The sequence below is a fragment of the Mycothermus thermophilus genome (genome assembly GCF_041956435.1).
Source record: "Mycothermus thermophilus strain CBS 625.91 unplaced genomic scaffold VTJ04scaffold_8, whole genome shotgun sequence".
Classification (NCBI taxonomy): domain Eukaryota; kingdom Fungi; phylum Ascomycota; class Sordariomycetes; order Sordariales; family Chaetomiaceae; genus Mycothermus; species Mycothermus thermophilus.
In genome coordinates, this window is record NW_027191434.1 from 550822 (window position 1) to 564048 (window position 13227).

The window sequence follows — 13227 nt, forward strand, 5'->3', positions numbered from 1 at the left end:
ATCAGGTTTCCTTCCGAGGGGTTTGAGGTGTTCCTGGTGTTGGTGTTGGTGCTCGCTGTTACGTTATGTCACTGTTGGACGGGGAGGCTTGGCTTTTATTGTTGGGCTGTTCTGATACCGACCTCGGAGGAATGGAGAAATGGCGTGGGAGAAAGACGCGGACAGGACGGAAGTGTAGGTTATGGGAAGGTCGGTGTCCATCCGCTTCTGATGGATGCCTAGGGCGGCAGTGTGGGAGTTGGGAGATTGAGATGTTTCAGAGACCTTGGGTAAGAAGGGAAGGGTAGAACTGAATCTCCCATGGCGGGTAAAATATCGAAGAAAGGGAACCAATGGGTTTAGGCACCTATTATTCTTCCATTCAGGATAGGGTGAAATATGGTATTGGGAGGTTTGGGGTTGGAGTTGTTTGCTTTTTTCTGTTGAGTTGAGCTGAGTTGAGTTGGTTCAGTGTGTGTGGGGAGTTGTTCAGTTGGTGATTTCTGTTGTTGGGAAGTTGTCTAGGTACTGTGTAGTTGGTTGTTGAGTTAAGGGTTATACTACCTGATCTCATAACAGGTAGGGGAAGGAGTTCCTTGAGGAATACATCTTTCTCCAGCCTGGCTTGTCTTGGTTCAAGCAATTGATACGTTGTTACGCTATATCTGAGTCCTTGAAGAGGGCGGGAGGATGGATGGTCATTCGTGAGAATTATTGAGTTTCCTGAGTTAGTGTGGTATATTTTTGGGTGACGTAGGTACGTATGTACCAATGAGGGGATCGTTCTTTATAGGCGCGAGGATTCATGTGTGCCAGTCCTTGACTCAGTTCAGTCTACCTGATGGCCTATGTTTGTGGTTTATGGTCTGCAACGGCTACTCGCGTCTTGTCTGTTTGTCTATGTCGGGAGGTAGTAAGTTCCGGGCAGTCCGTTCACCTCAGGTCTGTGCTTCTCTGGCACTGAAAAGGGCACCAGAAAGTGGTTTTGACTGCGTGTCTGGCATTGGGGAAATGTGATAGCGCGAGGAGCAAGATGTGATAGTGTCAGGTGCAGGGGACAACATCTGGACTTAAGGTTTAGGTTCGGGTTTATATTCTCAGCGACTTTTACATGCACCACCTGCAGCCTCAAACAGACTGTCACAAAAGAACAGGATTACAACAAACTTTGCTTCTCCCCAGAGCTCTCCTCCTCTTGTCGTTCGCTTCTTCCTCTCCCTCCTCACCCGAGTCACTCTGAATACCTCCGTCGACTTGTCAACACAACTGCGAGCAATATTCCTCAATCATGGAGGGAGGAGAGGCCACCACCAGCCCGATGGACAAACCCAACCTGGCGACCCAGGTCGAGTCGCTCGTTCGCAAGCACAAGGATTCGCCTGACTTTTCGTACCTCGTCCGGGCCTATGACAGCCTTTGGTGGGCGGTTCGTGAAATCCTAGGGCCACGGGACGCCATCGCAACCCTGTTCGAGGATCCCGAGAAAGTGACCAGCAAGACTGCCGCCGACATTATCCAGGTAAACCTTTGCCTTCATCCTCGCGAGATCAATGTACACCCACCAATTACTGACCGGTTTCTCCCTCTAATTAGGATGTGTATTTCGAACCATTCGGCCCCCCGAAAGACGCCGAAAAGGCCATCCTCGCGCTGGCCAAAGTCCTCCGCACCCACAAGTTCATCCCCCAACACCGCACCCACCGCCTGACCATGGTGATGATGTGGTGCATCGAGTGGGCCAACGGCCTGGTCACCGACGACAAAGCGGCCGTCAAAATCGCACAGCGGACCTACGAGGGGGCGATCACCAACGACGACGGCACGACCGCGCACGTTCCGAACATCCCACGGCTGCCCAACCGTCCCTGCAAAATCGTATCCTTGCCCCATCTGTTTGAGAAGTTGGCCTTGATGGCCTGGAGTACCCGACAGTCGCGCGATAAGCATGTCCGGGAATTGTCCAAGGATGTTTATGACTTTTTTCCCGAGGCCGCAATGTTCCCTGGGGTTGCCGAGGGCTCGCCGATCATGCCTCTTCAAGATATCCTGCGGCGCAGCGATGAGGCGGGGGATGACCAGGAGGTGAATGAATGCCTGGCGATGATTGTACAGAACATGTTCATAAGCCGCCAGAGCTATTTTTGTGAAGCTGTCGAGAAGTATGATGAGGTCATCAAGGCCACCGCCGTCCTGTACCACTACGTCAAGGATCTGTTGGTGGCTGGCGAGCAGGGTGGTAAGAAGTCGGGTCATAAGGGCAAGTCGAACTCGGGAGCGAAAGGTGGCAAGGCTTAAGAGAGGGAGTAAAGTATGGTCTGGGAGATCTGGAGAATAAGATTCTTGTGTTCTGTGGGCGCAAGTGATTCATGAGTTCGAGTCCTCAAGCAGAGGTGACAGTTCAGCTCGTGGCCCAGTGTTTGGTCGTGTAATGAAGCAGCCACTCGCATCTGCCTTCCGGCAGGCAGGCTTCTTAGCTCAGGTGGCTTGAACAATGCCGTTATCAGGCAGGCTGTAATGAACAACCTGATTAGGGTGTAGAAACTGCGATAATTGGCATCTCATCTGATGTATGCCAGGGGACAATAGCTGGACTTTACATTCACCGCGTAGGTTTATTCTAGATAATACTTCGCCGGCGTACCTTCCTGCAATTTCATATCAATTGTTGAACAAAGAAACGCCTCACTATTTATTCCCTCGCACTTGGGCTTTACTCCCACTTTCTTTTCCCTTTCTCCCTCTTCTTTCTCACCAGAGGCTTCCCGAGTCCCTTTATCCACCAACTTCTCTCTACCGTAAAGATTTCTTCGACGCCATGGCCTCGACAACCCCCAACACAGGCCACCCGACCTCGGCTGGCCTGGCGGCCGAGATCGAGGTGCTCATTCGCTTGCACAAGGCGACCAACGACTTTTCGCACCTCTCCCAGGCACACAAGAGCATTTGGCAGGTCATCCACCTCGAATTCGCTGGACCGAGTGCCTCGATCGACATCCTTTTCGACCATCCCGAGCAAATGACCACGGATATTGCTACCAACCTCATCAACGTAAGTATTCAACCTTAGCTTCGTCACATCCTTAAATGCTGACGATTGGTTATGCCCAGTCCATTGGACCTCTGATGCCGCCGAAAGACGGCGAGAAGGCGATCCTCGGCCTGGCTAAAGTTCTGAGCGCCCACAAAATTGACGTCCAGCCTCGCATTCGCGCGTGCATGGTGTCCCTGTGGTGCCTCGAGTGGGCCAATGGCTCGATCACTGACGACGAGAAGGCCTACTATATTGCGAAGAGGGTCCACGAAGTCGCCAAAGGACCCAACGCACAGGGTCCTGCCTCGATGGCTGCCGCGACACCTGCATCCACAAGCACGAACGCTTCCCCGCCCCAGGATCTCAAGGAAATTACCTCTGTCGGAGTTATCTAAGGATCTGGCGCTCATGGCCCTGCAACTCCAACAAAAACGCCAGCTCTACGCCAGTGAATTGGTCAAGGCTCGTTCTGCCAGCCTCCCGGGTTTTGACATGCTCATGGGCCTCAACACGAGCCCTGGAGTGCCTCTCGAAGACATCATGCGGCGTCACCGTGAGGTGAAGGGTCTCGGGGATATGTTGGAGGTCATGTCTATGATGACGAAGGCCATGCTTCAGAATCATAAAAACTACCTTGAGCGCACCATCAAGGGTCTGGATGCGGTCATCAACGGCATCAACATCCTGCACCAATACCGTCAAGGAGGTGTTGGCTGCTGAGAAGGCTGGCAAGGAAGCGGGCAACAAGGGCGAGTCGAGTTCGGTGGCGCAGGATGACAAGGCCTAGTCGGGAGAGCAAAGCAAGGCACGGATAATCTAGAGGATGACCTAATTGAGGAGGACATTTCGAAATGGACAAGGAAGTCATCTGGGTTGCTTTCAATCACTGGGGTCTCAGGAGGAGGTTAGGGGAATGGAACGGCGAAAGATACCCAATGCAAACGTTGAACCAGAAATCTGAGAATCATTCGTGTAATTTGAATATGTTGCCCCATCTCTCTGTGATTTCGTTTCCAGTAAGTTCCTCTCCTGCAAGGAAACCTTGTGAGAAAAGGGGCGATGTTTGGTTGTGTTGTTGACTTGACGTTGCCAGGGATATCACGTGCTAGACTTCCTAAATTCACCCCAGGCGTGCATCCATCCTTATCACCCTCTTATCGCAACTTCAAGTCCACCTCACTTTCACTTTCAGGAACGTCACGATTCACGTTTCTCCTTTCCGTGCCATCGTCGTCTAGACTCGGAAGCGCTCGGTCTTCTGCCGATGTTTTGTTAAGTCGCCAATCGGCCGAGTCTTGAAACCCTCCATCGGTCCCCAGGACAACTCTGCTGGCAATTTCCAGGGGCCTCGACAACTGCGCGAAATGCAGCAGACTTAACACCTTGTACCAAACTCACTCCCTTTTCTCGTGTCAACATTCAACGGCCAGTCGGACACACCGCCATGTCGAGTTCATCCTCCGCCACGTCCGCTCAGCGGGCGCTTCTCCAGCAAACAACCGCCTATATCGACCAGCTCCCCATCTTCACCCGTGTTGCTGCAGTTTTGATGGTGGTCTGCGAAGTCATCAGCCTGTTGCCGGGGTGGGATATCAAGGCCTGGGGGAGGTTGGAGGTGGATAACTTTTCTAGTCAGTACAGTTCCCTTTCACCTATGTCTCTGGCAGCTGGGAATGTGTCTGGTCGACTGTGGGTATACTGACAAAACGCAGTGCGCCGGACAAACACCTACCCCTTCATTCACATGGATGTGTTCCATCTGGTCGTGAACCTCATCGGTGTGATCCCGCTGCTGGAGAGGTTTGAGAGGTCGTATGGCACGATCCCGACCGTGGGACTGTTCATTGGTCGTGAGTCTTCCTTAACCCCTCCAATGATGAAACATAGATACTCACATCCCTCCCCTCCAGCATTGTCAACCGTCCCCGCCGTCCTCTACGTCGGCATTGAGCGGTACATCCTACGTCTCAACACATGGGTCGTCGGAGCCAGGTGAGTCCATCCGGGCACTTCCCAACAACACCACCATCCTAACCCTCCACAGCGTCTGGGGCTTCCTCATCCTCGGCATCGAGGCTCTTAAGCGGAACCGTGCCAGCCCGTATCTCGTCATCTACGGCCAGCGCACCATCCCCACCTGGACAGCGCCTCTTGCAATGGTCGTTATCGCGGCGCTGTTCATGCCCGGCTCCAGCATGCTGGGTCATCTCTGCGGTCTGGCCGTGGGTTATGTCTGTACGTTATCCTCTTTCCAGCCCTTTCCCTTCCCTCGGAATAGTCAACTGATCCCCCACAAAGTCGGCATGGGCTACCTCAACCGCCTGATCCCTCCAGACGGAGTGTGCAGGTGGATCGAGACAAAGCTGAAGCTCAAGGCGCGCGTGCCCTACTACGTCAGCATTGACCAGAAGGCATTTGGACGCGGCGGGGTGCTGCCGGGGACGAACTCGGGCGTTCCGTTATCCACCCTCTCACCACCGCCCACGCCGGCATCTCCCGCTGCCTAGGTGGCAACCGGACGCAGGCAGAGCTATCTTATGATTGTGTAATGGGTCCTGGGTAATCAGTGTAGAAGACTGGGCTGGGTTAGGTATATATAGATTCTCGAGCTATAGAGATGGGTTTAATGGGCTTGAGCGATCCTCGTTCATGGTAGCGTCAGGCACAAGGATAAGATGACGAGGTAGACAAACACTCTCACCGCACACTCCAACTGGTCTTGTAAAAACTTGTAGTATCTTGTATTTCTCAAAACATCGAGATATCAAGCGAGCGTCGGGGGGGTATCCGTCATTCCCTCATCCTTCGTATCCGTATCACACGTCCATGACTACATCAGACATTGTCATCGTTGGTGGTTAAACTCTCTCCAACTCCCATCCCCTGTTGACTATCCATCTTCCCACCACTAACTATAGTTCCTACCAAGATTGGTAGAAGCAGTACAACACACGCAGCTCTGATGTTTACTGTTAGCGGTCATGTCCATCAAAATAAGGTAGTACGTGAAGTCCATGGCTGGACTCACCTTCATCAGAGCATCTCACTCAAGTGTGCCAACATCCCCTCCTGCTGTTAAAGCAATCGAGTGACTGACTATGGCCGCGACAACCCCAGCCTCAACCCTCAACCCTCAACAGCCAACAAGCAACAGCCCAAAATATCCGCCGTCAAGCCTCCTCCTCTTTACCGTCCGTCTCTGAGCAAGTCGAGCAGGATGAAAAAGACACGACGAAAAGAGAAAAGAAGAGAAGCAATGACAGAACAAACAAAACAAAACTAAAAGCAAAGAACGGGTGAACAAAAACGCACAGCCAGCCGCCCTCCTCCTCCAACGCCGCCCCGTCCCGTTCCAATCCATCGACTGCGTGAAACTAAAGGCAGAAGAAAACGAAGCCGCAACAGAGAGCAAGACAAGACAGAGACAGATCGGAGAGGACGGGAGAGACCGCCAGCCAGACAGATATCTTGACACACTCGCACATACCGTGAGTCCTTCTCCTCCGCCAAATAACGGCCCATTACCATCCAGCCAGCCGCCACCACTATCTCCACATCTCAGTCAACTGGGCACCTCAACTCAACTTCGAGCGATCGCGATCCTAAAAGCCTATCGATCACGGCGCCTCACATGGCCCTACCCACGCCAAAACTTTCCCCAGAAGCGCCACTCCCCCTCCTCGCCGCCGCCGGTCCCACATCCGGCCCGGGGTCACTCCACATGTCTCCCAGACTCTCGGCGGCCGAGTATCTCGAATACCGCGAGGTAAACGACTCCACCCTGCCCCGTCCGTCAGAGCCGTTCCTACTATCCCGACCACCTCCCTGTTGTGCTTGCCCACCACCTTGCTGTTGCTGTGACTGCCGCCCCTGCTGAACAGACGGCTGAGAAGAGACCTGCGATATCCTGAGATCCTCCGACCCGAGCGTCGCGCCCGTGCTGCTGGCCAGCGTCGCGAGCGTCGGCGGACGAATGACGTTTTTCACGCCGCCCGCGGCCGCGCTGGGGCCGAGCAGCTCGGGCCGCTCGAGGTCGAACGGGTCCGAGCGGAACTTGTTGCGCGCGTAGTTGGACGTGGCAGCCGTCGTCACCGAACGCAGCGAGCCCACGGACGAGCGGAGCGTGTTGCGGTAGGTGTACCTGCTCCCTCGAGCAGCGGCGGCAGCGGCAGCGTCGGTGCTGTTGGTGCGGGAACGCCGGATGGTTGGGTCGTAGGCTGGCGGGGAGCCGGATGCGACGCCGATGGCGGCGGCGTCGGTGAAGGGGTTGGCGGGGGCGTTGTTGTTGATGGCGAGGGGTGCGGGTTTGGCGGAGAGATGGGGGATGGCGTTGGCGTCGCTGAAGGGGTTGTCGTTGCCGCCGTTGGAAGCGGACAGGGCGAGGTTCATGTTGCGGAGCAGATCGTTGGTGGAGCCAACACTGCCGCCGTTCAGGCGGGCAAGACTGGCCCGGCGGCGTTGGGCTTCTCGGTCGAGCTGGTTGTCGTCCATGTTGAGGAGGGTGAGGAAGTCGGGCTGCGCCGCGATGGCCGCCTTGCGTTCGTCCGAGACTTGAGATGGGCGACGGGTGTCGGCGGCGTTGTTGGCGTTGCTGCGTTTGGAGGAGAGGCCGTTCCACCATCCCTTGATCCCGCCACCTTTCTCCGAACCGACGGAGTTGGAGCGGCTACGTGCTGGCGACGGGGCACGGTCCAGATTGACTGACGGGGCGGTCTTATTGCGGATGTGTCCCTTGATGCGCTTAATCTTGAGCCCCAACGCGGCGCGCACCTTTTCGGTCACGGGGGTTGGGCCGATGCTGTCGCGGGTGATGACATAGCCGCCCTTCTCGTCGCGGTCGTAGGGCGGGACCCCATCCAGCGGCGTCAGGAGGGTGCTCCGGCGTTTGCGTAGGATGCGGCGGCGCCACCACCAAATAAAGAAGGCGAGGATGCTGAGCGCGACAACGCCACCGATGACGCCACCTGCAATGGCGATGGTGGATCGAACTGCGCCGTCATTCACGGGGACGGCCGCCTCCGAGGAGTCGCTGGAGGTGGCGGTGGTGGCATTGGGAACCGGGGATTCGGTTCGAGATACCGGGGGGACGTCTGTCACAGTCAGAAACGTTGGCGTTGGGTCTACGGCGGTGAAAAGAGGTGTTGTCGCAGAAACCCGAGGAGGGTTGGGGCTTGGTGCCTGTGCCGGGTTTGAGGAAATCACCGGCACCACAGCCGAAGCTAGGATGTTGCCATCAGCCTGACTGTTTGGGGATGAGGGCACGAAGAAGCCTGGTGCGGAGGACTGGGGCTGAGATAGAATAGGGGCCGCAGAAAACTGAGGTTCAGGCTCAGAGATCACAGAGGATGATATCACAGAGGAAGTGGTCTCTGGAATGGTCTCTGGAGTGGTCTCTGGGGTGGTCTCTGGAGGTGGTGGTGGTGGAGGAGGAGGCGGGACATCACTCTGAAGCTCCTCGGCTGCTTTGTTCGGGTTGGGGATAATGACTGCAATGGCAGTAGTAGCCGGAGGGGGTGGTGGTGTCGTACCCGGTAGGCTCAGTCCATCTCCCCTATTGATGTCATCCACGGGAGCGGCGACCAGTTCCGTGGTAGGGGTTGCTGATGTTGTTGTGGATGTGGTGGTAGACGTTTCTGTCGTTGATGTCGTTGTCGTCGAAGTTTCACTGGTTGTACTTGTCGTGCTCGTCGTGGTCTCGCTCTCTGTGGTTGTCGTTGTACTTGTCGTACTCTCAGTGCTTGTTGTCGTCGTGCTCGTCAAGAGATTCGCAACTCTCGGGACGGCCGTACATCGCCGGCCGTTGATGGTGGTCAGGAAGGCTCCCGCCGGAAGCCCGTTGGAGGACATGTCGTCGAACCTTAACCCGTGGTTCGAGAACTCGAAGCCAGTCGTACCAGACGAAGGAACAAAAACAACAAAAAGATAAAATACAGACAAAAAAGGGGGTTCAAGAAGCGAAAGTGAAGGCCTCTAGGGCCGTCTAGGCGTGTTCAGAAATCATCAAGATTTCCGTAGAGAAGGGAAAGAGAAACACTCCTGTCGAAGGAGAGGAAGAAACACGGGAAGCCGGCTAAACTCCAGCTCTAGAGATTCATGATGGCGGTTTGCTGGGGGAGACACGGGAGAGAAAGGAGGAGAGGAGTCCACAGTTGGCAGAGAGGAGTGGAAGAGTGGTGAGAGAGGCTGGCTTGGCGGAAATCCGGGGGAATGAGAGCCTAGACGGGAAGAGGCCGGCTCCGGGACACACGTGAGTAGGAATGGAACAAGACTAGTGGATGGCGATCGCGAAGCCATGGCGATGCGCCGCAAGGACGATAGGGTCAAGGCGACATAGGGCCGACGAGAGCATGGTGCAGCACGGGCATCTCTGGGGGGACGCTTTGTTTGATGCCCCGGAGTAAGTGATGGCGGAGGACGGTCATTGGCTAGGGGGGCCCTGGGAAGCGTGTCATCCGAGGCGGATGCCGCGCTAAACCCTGGCTCGGTGCTTGAGGCTCTCGCTCCAGGGGACGTCGAGTCTTGGCTGCGACAAATCTGATGCAGATGTTGATGCTACATTGGGATGCGGGGAAGCGGACGGACGTCTTGGGATCCAAGGACTTGTTCAAGGCTGGGATAGTATCGAGTATCAACAATGAAGAATAGTGTTTGGATGCTTGAGAGGTTTTTGTCCATGGATGCGATGGATGAGAGGGAAGTGTTGGAAAGGTTGTTCAATGGATTTCAGCAATAAGGTCAGAAAATGGCAAGATGCAAGAACAATTGCTAGTGCGACGACGCTATGTGATGGCTTGAAACATGAAGAGGTTGTGGTGGTGTGAATGAGGTTAAGAGCACAGCCATTGGTTTCGAGCGTGTGGCGGTGGCATGAGGCTCAGTCCAAGTTGCAACCTGGATCATTCAGAGCTTGAATATTGAAAAGTCATCGAGGGTTTTGCAAGGAAGAATGAGTGGAGTGGAGTGGATGAAGGTGTCTTCAGGGCAAAAATCAGCCAAGTCCCTTCCCAGATTCCTGGAGCGGTAATTTACGTGGACTTACGCCGACCTTGGAAACCCTGACGTCCACTGAACAGAGCCTGGTAAATGCCCACTCCGAAGAATTCCCCTCCCTCGAGATAATTCGCAAGCCAAAATGAGTGGAAAGTTTATCATATGACCTCTGAACCTCATTCGTGGTGGTCAAATCTGCATTGAACAGAGCTCCAAGCTTGAATGCGCATCCTCTGGCGTTGAAATGCCATGTAAGATACCGTATCGACGCCATGCCCGCGGGAAGAGTGGGGCTACCCGGCGACCACCCGCCCGGAAGACTTCCGGAAGGCCCCGCACCTCCACCCCTCCACCGCTGCAAAAGCAGCGTTGCCATCCCGGAAAGGAAAAGCTCCCACTGTTGCATGCGAATGGGCGGACGCCAGCAACACCTCACAGCACCATTGATTGCAACTCGACCGAATTGCCCCGCCTGAATCCCTCGCCATCCCGCTCATCCCCCATCAACCACCACGCCGGTCTCGACTCGCCGGTCATTCTCCATCCCACATCCACCTCACATCCCTTCTTTTATGGGTCCGGTCATGGCTGTGGTCGAGGCACTTGGTTGTTCGCTGTGAATCCCCTCATTTCACTCAATAACTCTCCATATACCTCACACAAGTGACGGCCATATCCAAGACTAGTTCTCAAAGCATATCCCACAGGATAACATATCGTCAACCACTGTTGGCCCTCAATATCACAGACCAGTTCTTTGGTTTCCACTCAACTTGAGGACACCATGTTTGGCAACATCTCTTTGCTCGGTAGGTGCAACATTTCACCATTGTCCACCTCCAAACTCAGACATTCGTCTTGACCCTGATCCCCTCGGGCATCCCACCCAGTGCCAACGTGACCGTGTTTGATACCCGGTTTTCCGCTGCCATCCTGCCTGATCGTCATCAACTCCCTCTTCTGTTGATACCTGGATCTGCATTCTGACCAGACCATCTAGCTCCCGTTGGGATCATCCCTCGGATTCCCCGCAAGGACGTTCCACCTCCAACCCCTATCAACCTCCCTCGCTGTGCTCCCAGGCTATCGGACAAGCCAGACCAAGACTCGCCCGCCAAATCCGCCAAGCCCCTCCCCGCCGTGCTCCAAACCATCATCCGGCCCAACGATGTCTCCCTGTCCCACCTCGAGGCTCTCGGCGTCCATGTGGTCCCGGACGCCGACCTGGCCGACCTCATCCCGGACCCGGCTTACATTCCGGACTTTGAGGCTTGGCTTGCCCTGTCCCCCGATGAAGCCCACGCCCAAGACTTCAGCACCCGGAAGCCCTTGAACGCCACCAAGCCGTCCCCCGGCTGCGAGGCGTATCGGGAGCGGCGCAAGGAGCTGGAAATCCCCAACGATACTGCCTTCCGCGCCATCCGCCGCCTCCCCCCTCTCAAGGGCCAACCGCCCATACGCCTGGGCAACGCCTACGAGTTCTTCCGCAACTTGGAACTGTACTCGGCCTACTGGGAGGATACATCCAAACCACCTCCTTCCGAATCGAAACCAGACCAGGAAGATGGCGCAGCCACCGCAGACCAGTCTAGCGACGACAAAAAGCCAGAGAATGACCCTAACGAGCCTGAATACTACCGCACCTCCGCCGGCCATGACATGCCCGCCGACTACCGCAACAACATGATCAATGCCTTCCTCAAGCTCGTCGCCTTCGACTTTGCCTGCAGCGTCCAGCCTGCGCGCGTGGAACCCCGCCTGTTCATCACCTCGCGCACCCCCTCGGGTGCCGAGCGGAACAGCTACTTCTCCTCGGGGTGTACCTTCATCTACCGCGCGCCAGCGACCCGGGAAACCGCCCGGGCGGGGATCGTCGACGGTCCCGTTGCTGCCGTCAGCGCGAGGCACGTCACCTCCTTCCCGCCTCCTCCTGCCGAGGGGCAAGGCCCGGACAAGGAGTCGACGCTGGATTTGGCAAGGGAGATTGTCGCCGCGTTGATTACCGCGCAGTTGCGCGCCAGGGAGGGCAAGGAGGAGAAGAAGATTGGCGAGGGGGCGTGGTGGTGCACCAAGCCCCGCTGGGGCGGCGGGCCGGGAGGGCCGATTGGGAGGGAGGTGGACATGCTGAGCGGGGAAGACCAGACCGTCGGGGATAAAGATGCGCCGGTGACTTCGGAGGTTGCGGTTTCTGGAGGTGCCGGGAGTGCTTCTCCTGCTAGGGGCGGGGTGGCATTGCCGCAGAGATCCCGTCCCCCCTTTGCGGGGATACCAGGCCAACCCAGCAGCGGTTTTGCTAGCATTGCTGAGTCATTGGCCAGCGACAGCAGTGCCGACTCGAAATCCGCCAAACGCCTCAAGAAGTCCGGCAACCTCCCCATGTACGACAATTACCGCGCGCTCCGTCCGCCATCGTCGACCTGGGACAAGAAGACGCGGTACGAAGCTATCGGACGCGTGCGTGGGGCTGATTACGACGACATATTTGTCGTCAGCAGCCTGTTCCATCACGTCAGCGTGGTCCGGGTGCGGGTTCCGGATCGGTTGCTGAAGGTTTTGGCTGGGGAGACGGAGGACGGGGTGGATGGGACTGATCCCAAACATTGGGGTGGCTTGAAGGTGTGGAGGAGCAGGTGGTTTGACTTCTTCAAGGCGGAGGAGCGGGTCAAAGCTTTTGAGACGGTGTGGTGCATGATGAATTGGATGATGAGGAAGATGGAGGAGGAGGAGAAGGGAGATGGGGACGTAAAGATGACGGGGGCGTAATTGGTGGTGGTGTTACCATTCGAGGCGATGGATTGAAGATACAGGAGTTGGAGAGCACCTACGCCGTCAGGTGATTTGGTTGAGACGGAGAAGGTAAATATAGCAGACGTAGAGTTGAGGCGTTGGAGACAGGACTATATAGATGCTTTCAACAGCCATCATGGATTTTGAAGACGAAAAAGGACATGGGAGGGAGACATGGGACAGATGCTTTGTCTCTGTTTGTCATAGGACAGAACATCGTGAAGGAATCTCTGAAGAATATAGAGTGTCGTAGCAAAGAAGGGAATGGTCGACAATTTTCCATCGCTAAATACTACGTGCCGCCCGGTCATCGCGTTGATATTATGAGCGTAAGAAAAGGAAGAAAGAGAACAAGAAAAAGAGAAAAAGGAAAAGGAATTAAACAAAGAAAAAAAGAAAAAAAGAAAAGAAAAAGAAACAGAGAAAAAGAGAAAAGAAAA

At 55.5% G+C, this 13227-nt stretch overlaps 8 protein-coding genes across 8 annotated transcripts; 6 read left to right on the plus strand and 2 right to left on the minus strand.

The window, feature by feature from the left end:
* Positions 1–63: 63 nt before the first annotated feature.
* VTJ04DRAFT_10693 (uncharacterized protein) lies at positions 64–553 on the minus strand (the record flags this gene model as incomplete). Its single annotated transcript, XM_069358460.1, has 2 exons — positions 64–432; positions 509–553. The coding sequence occupies 2 exons, from the start codon at positions 551–553 to the stop codon at positions 64–66; spliced, it is 414 nt and encodes a 137-aa protein (XP_069214022.1).
* A 714-nt stretch (positions 554–1267) lies between these two features.
* Positions 1268–2274, plus strand: VTJ04DRAFT_10694 (uncharacterized protein; the record flags this gene model as incomplete). Its single annotated transcript, XM_069358461.1, has 2 exons — positions 1268–1498; positions 1573–2274. The coding sequence occupies 2 exons, from the start codon at positions 1268–1270 to the stop codon at positions 2272–2274; spliced, it is 933 nt and encodes a 310-aa protein (XP_069214023.1).
* A 520-nt stretch (positions 2275–2794) lies between these two features.
* Positions 2795–3405, plus strand: VTJ04DRAFT_10695 (uncharacterized protein; the record flags this gene model as incomplete). The annotated part of the gene is made up of 2 exons (XM_069358462.1): positions 2795–3028; positions 3088–3405. 2 exons carry the CDS (start codon positions 2795–2797, stop codon positions 3403–3405), a joined length of 552 nt encoding a protein of 183 aa, XP_069214024.1.
* Positions 3406–3418: 13 nt separating this feature from the next.
* VTJ04DRAFT_10696 (uncharacterized protein) lies at positions 3419–3730 on the plus strand (the record flags this gene model as incomplete). Its single annotated transcript, XM_069358463.1, has 1 exon — positions 3419–3730. The coding sequence occupies one exon, from the start codon at positions 3419–3421 to the stop codon at positions 3728–3730; it is 312 nt and encodes a 103-aa protein (XP_069214025.1).
* A 724-nt stretch (positions 3731–4454) lies between these two features.
* Positions 4455–5517, plus strand: VTJ04DRAFT_10697 (uncharacterized protein; the record flags this gene model as incomplete). The annotated part of the gene is made up of 5 exons (XM_069358464.1): positions 4455–4641; positions 4723–4860; positions 4921–5002; positions 5055–5245; positions 5309–5517. The coding sequence occupies 5 exons, from the start codon at positions 4455–4457 to the stop codon at positions 5515–5517; spliced, it is 807 nt and encodes a 268-aa protein (XP_069214026.1).
* A 591-nt stretch (positions 5518–6108) lies between these two features.
* On the plus strand, positions 6109–6616 carry VTJ04DRAFT_10698 (uncharacterized protein; the record flags this gene model as incomplete). The annotated part of the gene is made up of 3 exons (XM_069358465.1): positions 6109–6201; positions 6325–6502; positions 6573–6616. 3 exons carry the CDS (start codon positions 6109–6111, stop codon positions 6614–6616), a joined length of 315 nt encoding a protein of 104 aa, XP_069214027.1.
* A 21-nt stretch (positions 6617–6637) lies between these two features.
* On the minus strand, positions 6638–8857 carry VTJ04DRAFT_10699 (uncharacterized protein; the record flags this gene model as incomplete). Its single annotated transcript, XM_069358466.1, has 1 exon — positions 6638–8857. The coding sequence occupies one exon, from the start codon at positions 8855–8857 to the stop codon at positions 6638–6640; it is 2220 nt and encodes a 739-aa protein (XP_069214028.1).
* Positions 8858–10784: 1927 nt separating this feature from the next.
* On the plus strand, positions 10785–12763 carry VTJ04DRAFT_10700 (uncharacterized protein; the record flags this gene model as incomplete). The annotated part of the gene is made up of 2 exons (XM_069358469.1): positions 10785–10809; positions 11001–12763. 2 exons carry the CDS (start codon positions 10785–10787, stop codon positions 12761–12763), a joined length of 1788 nt encoding a protein of 595 aa, XP_069214029.1.
* Between the last annotated feature and the right edge of the window lie 464 nt (positions 12764–13227).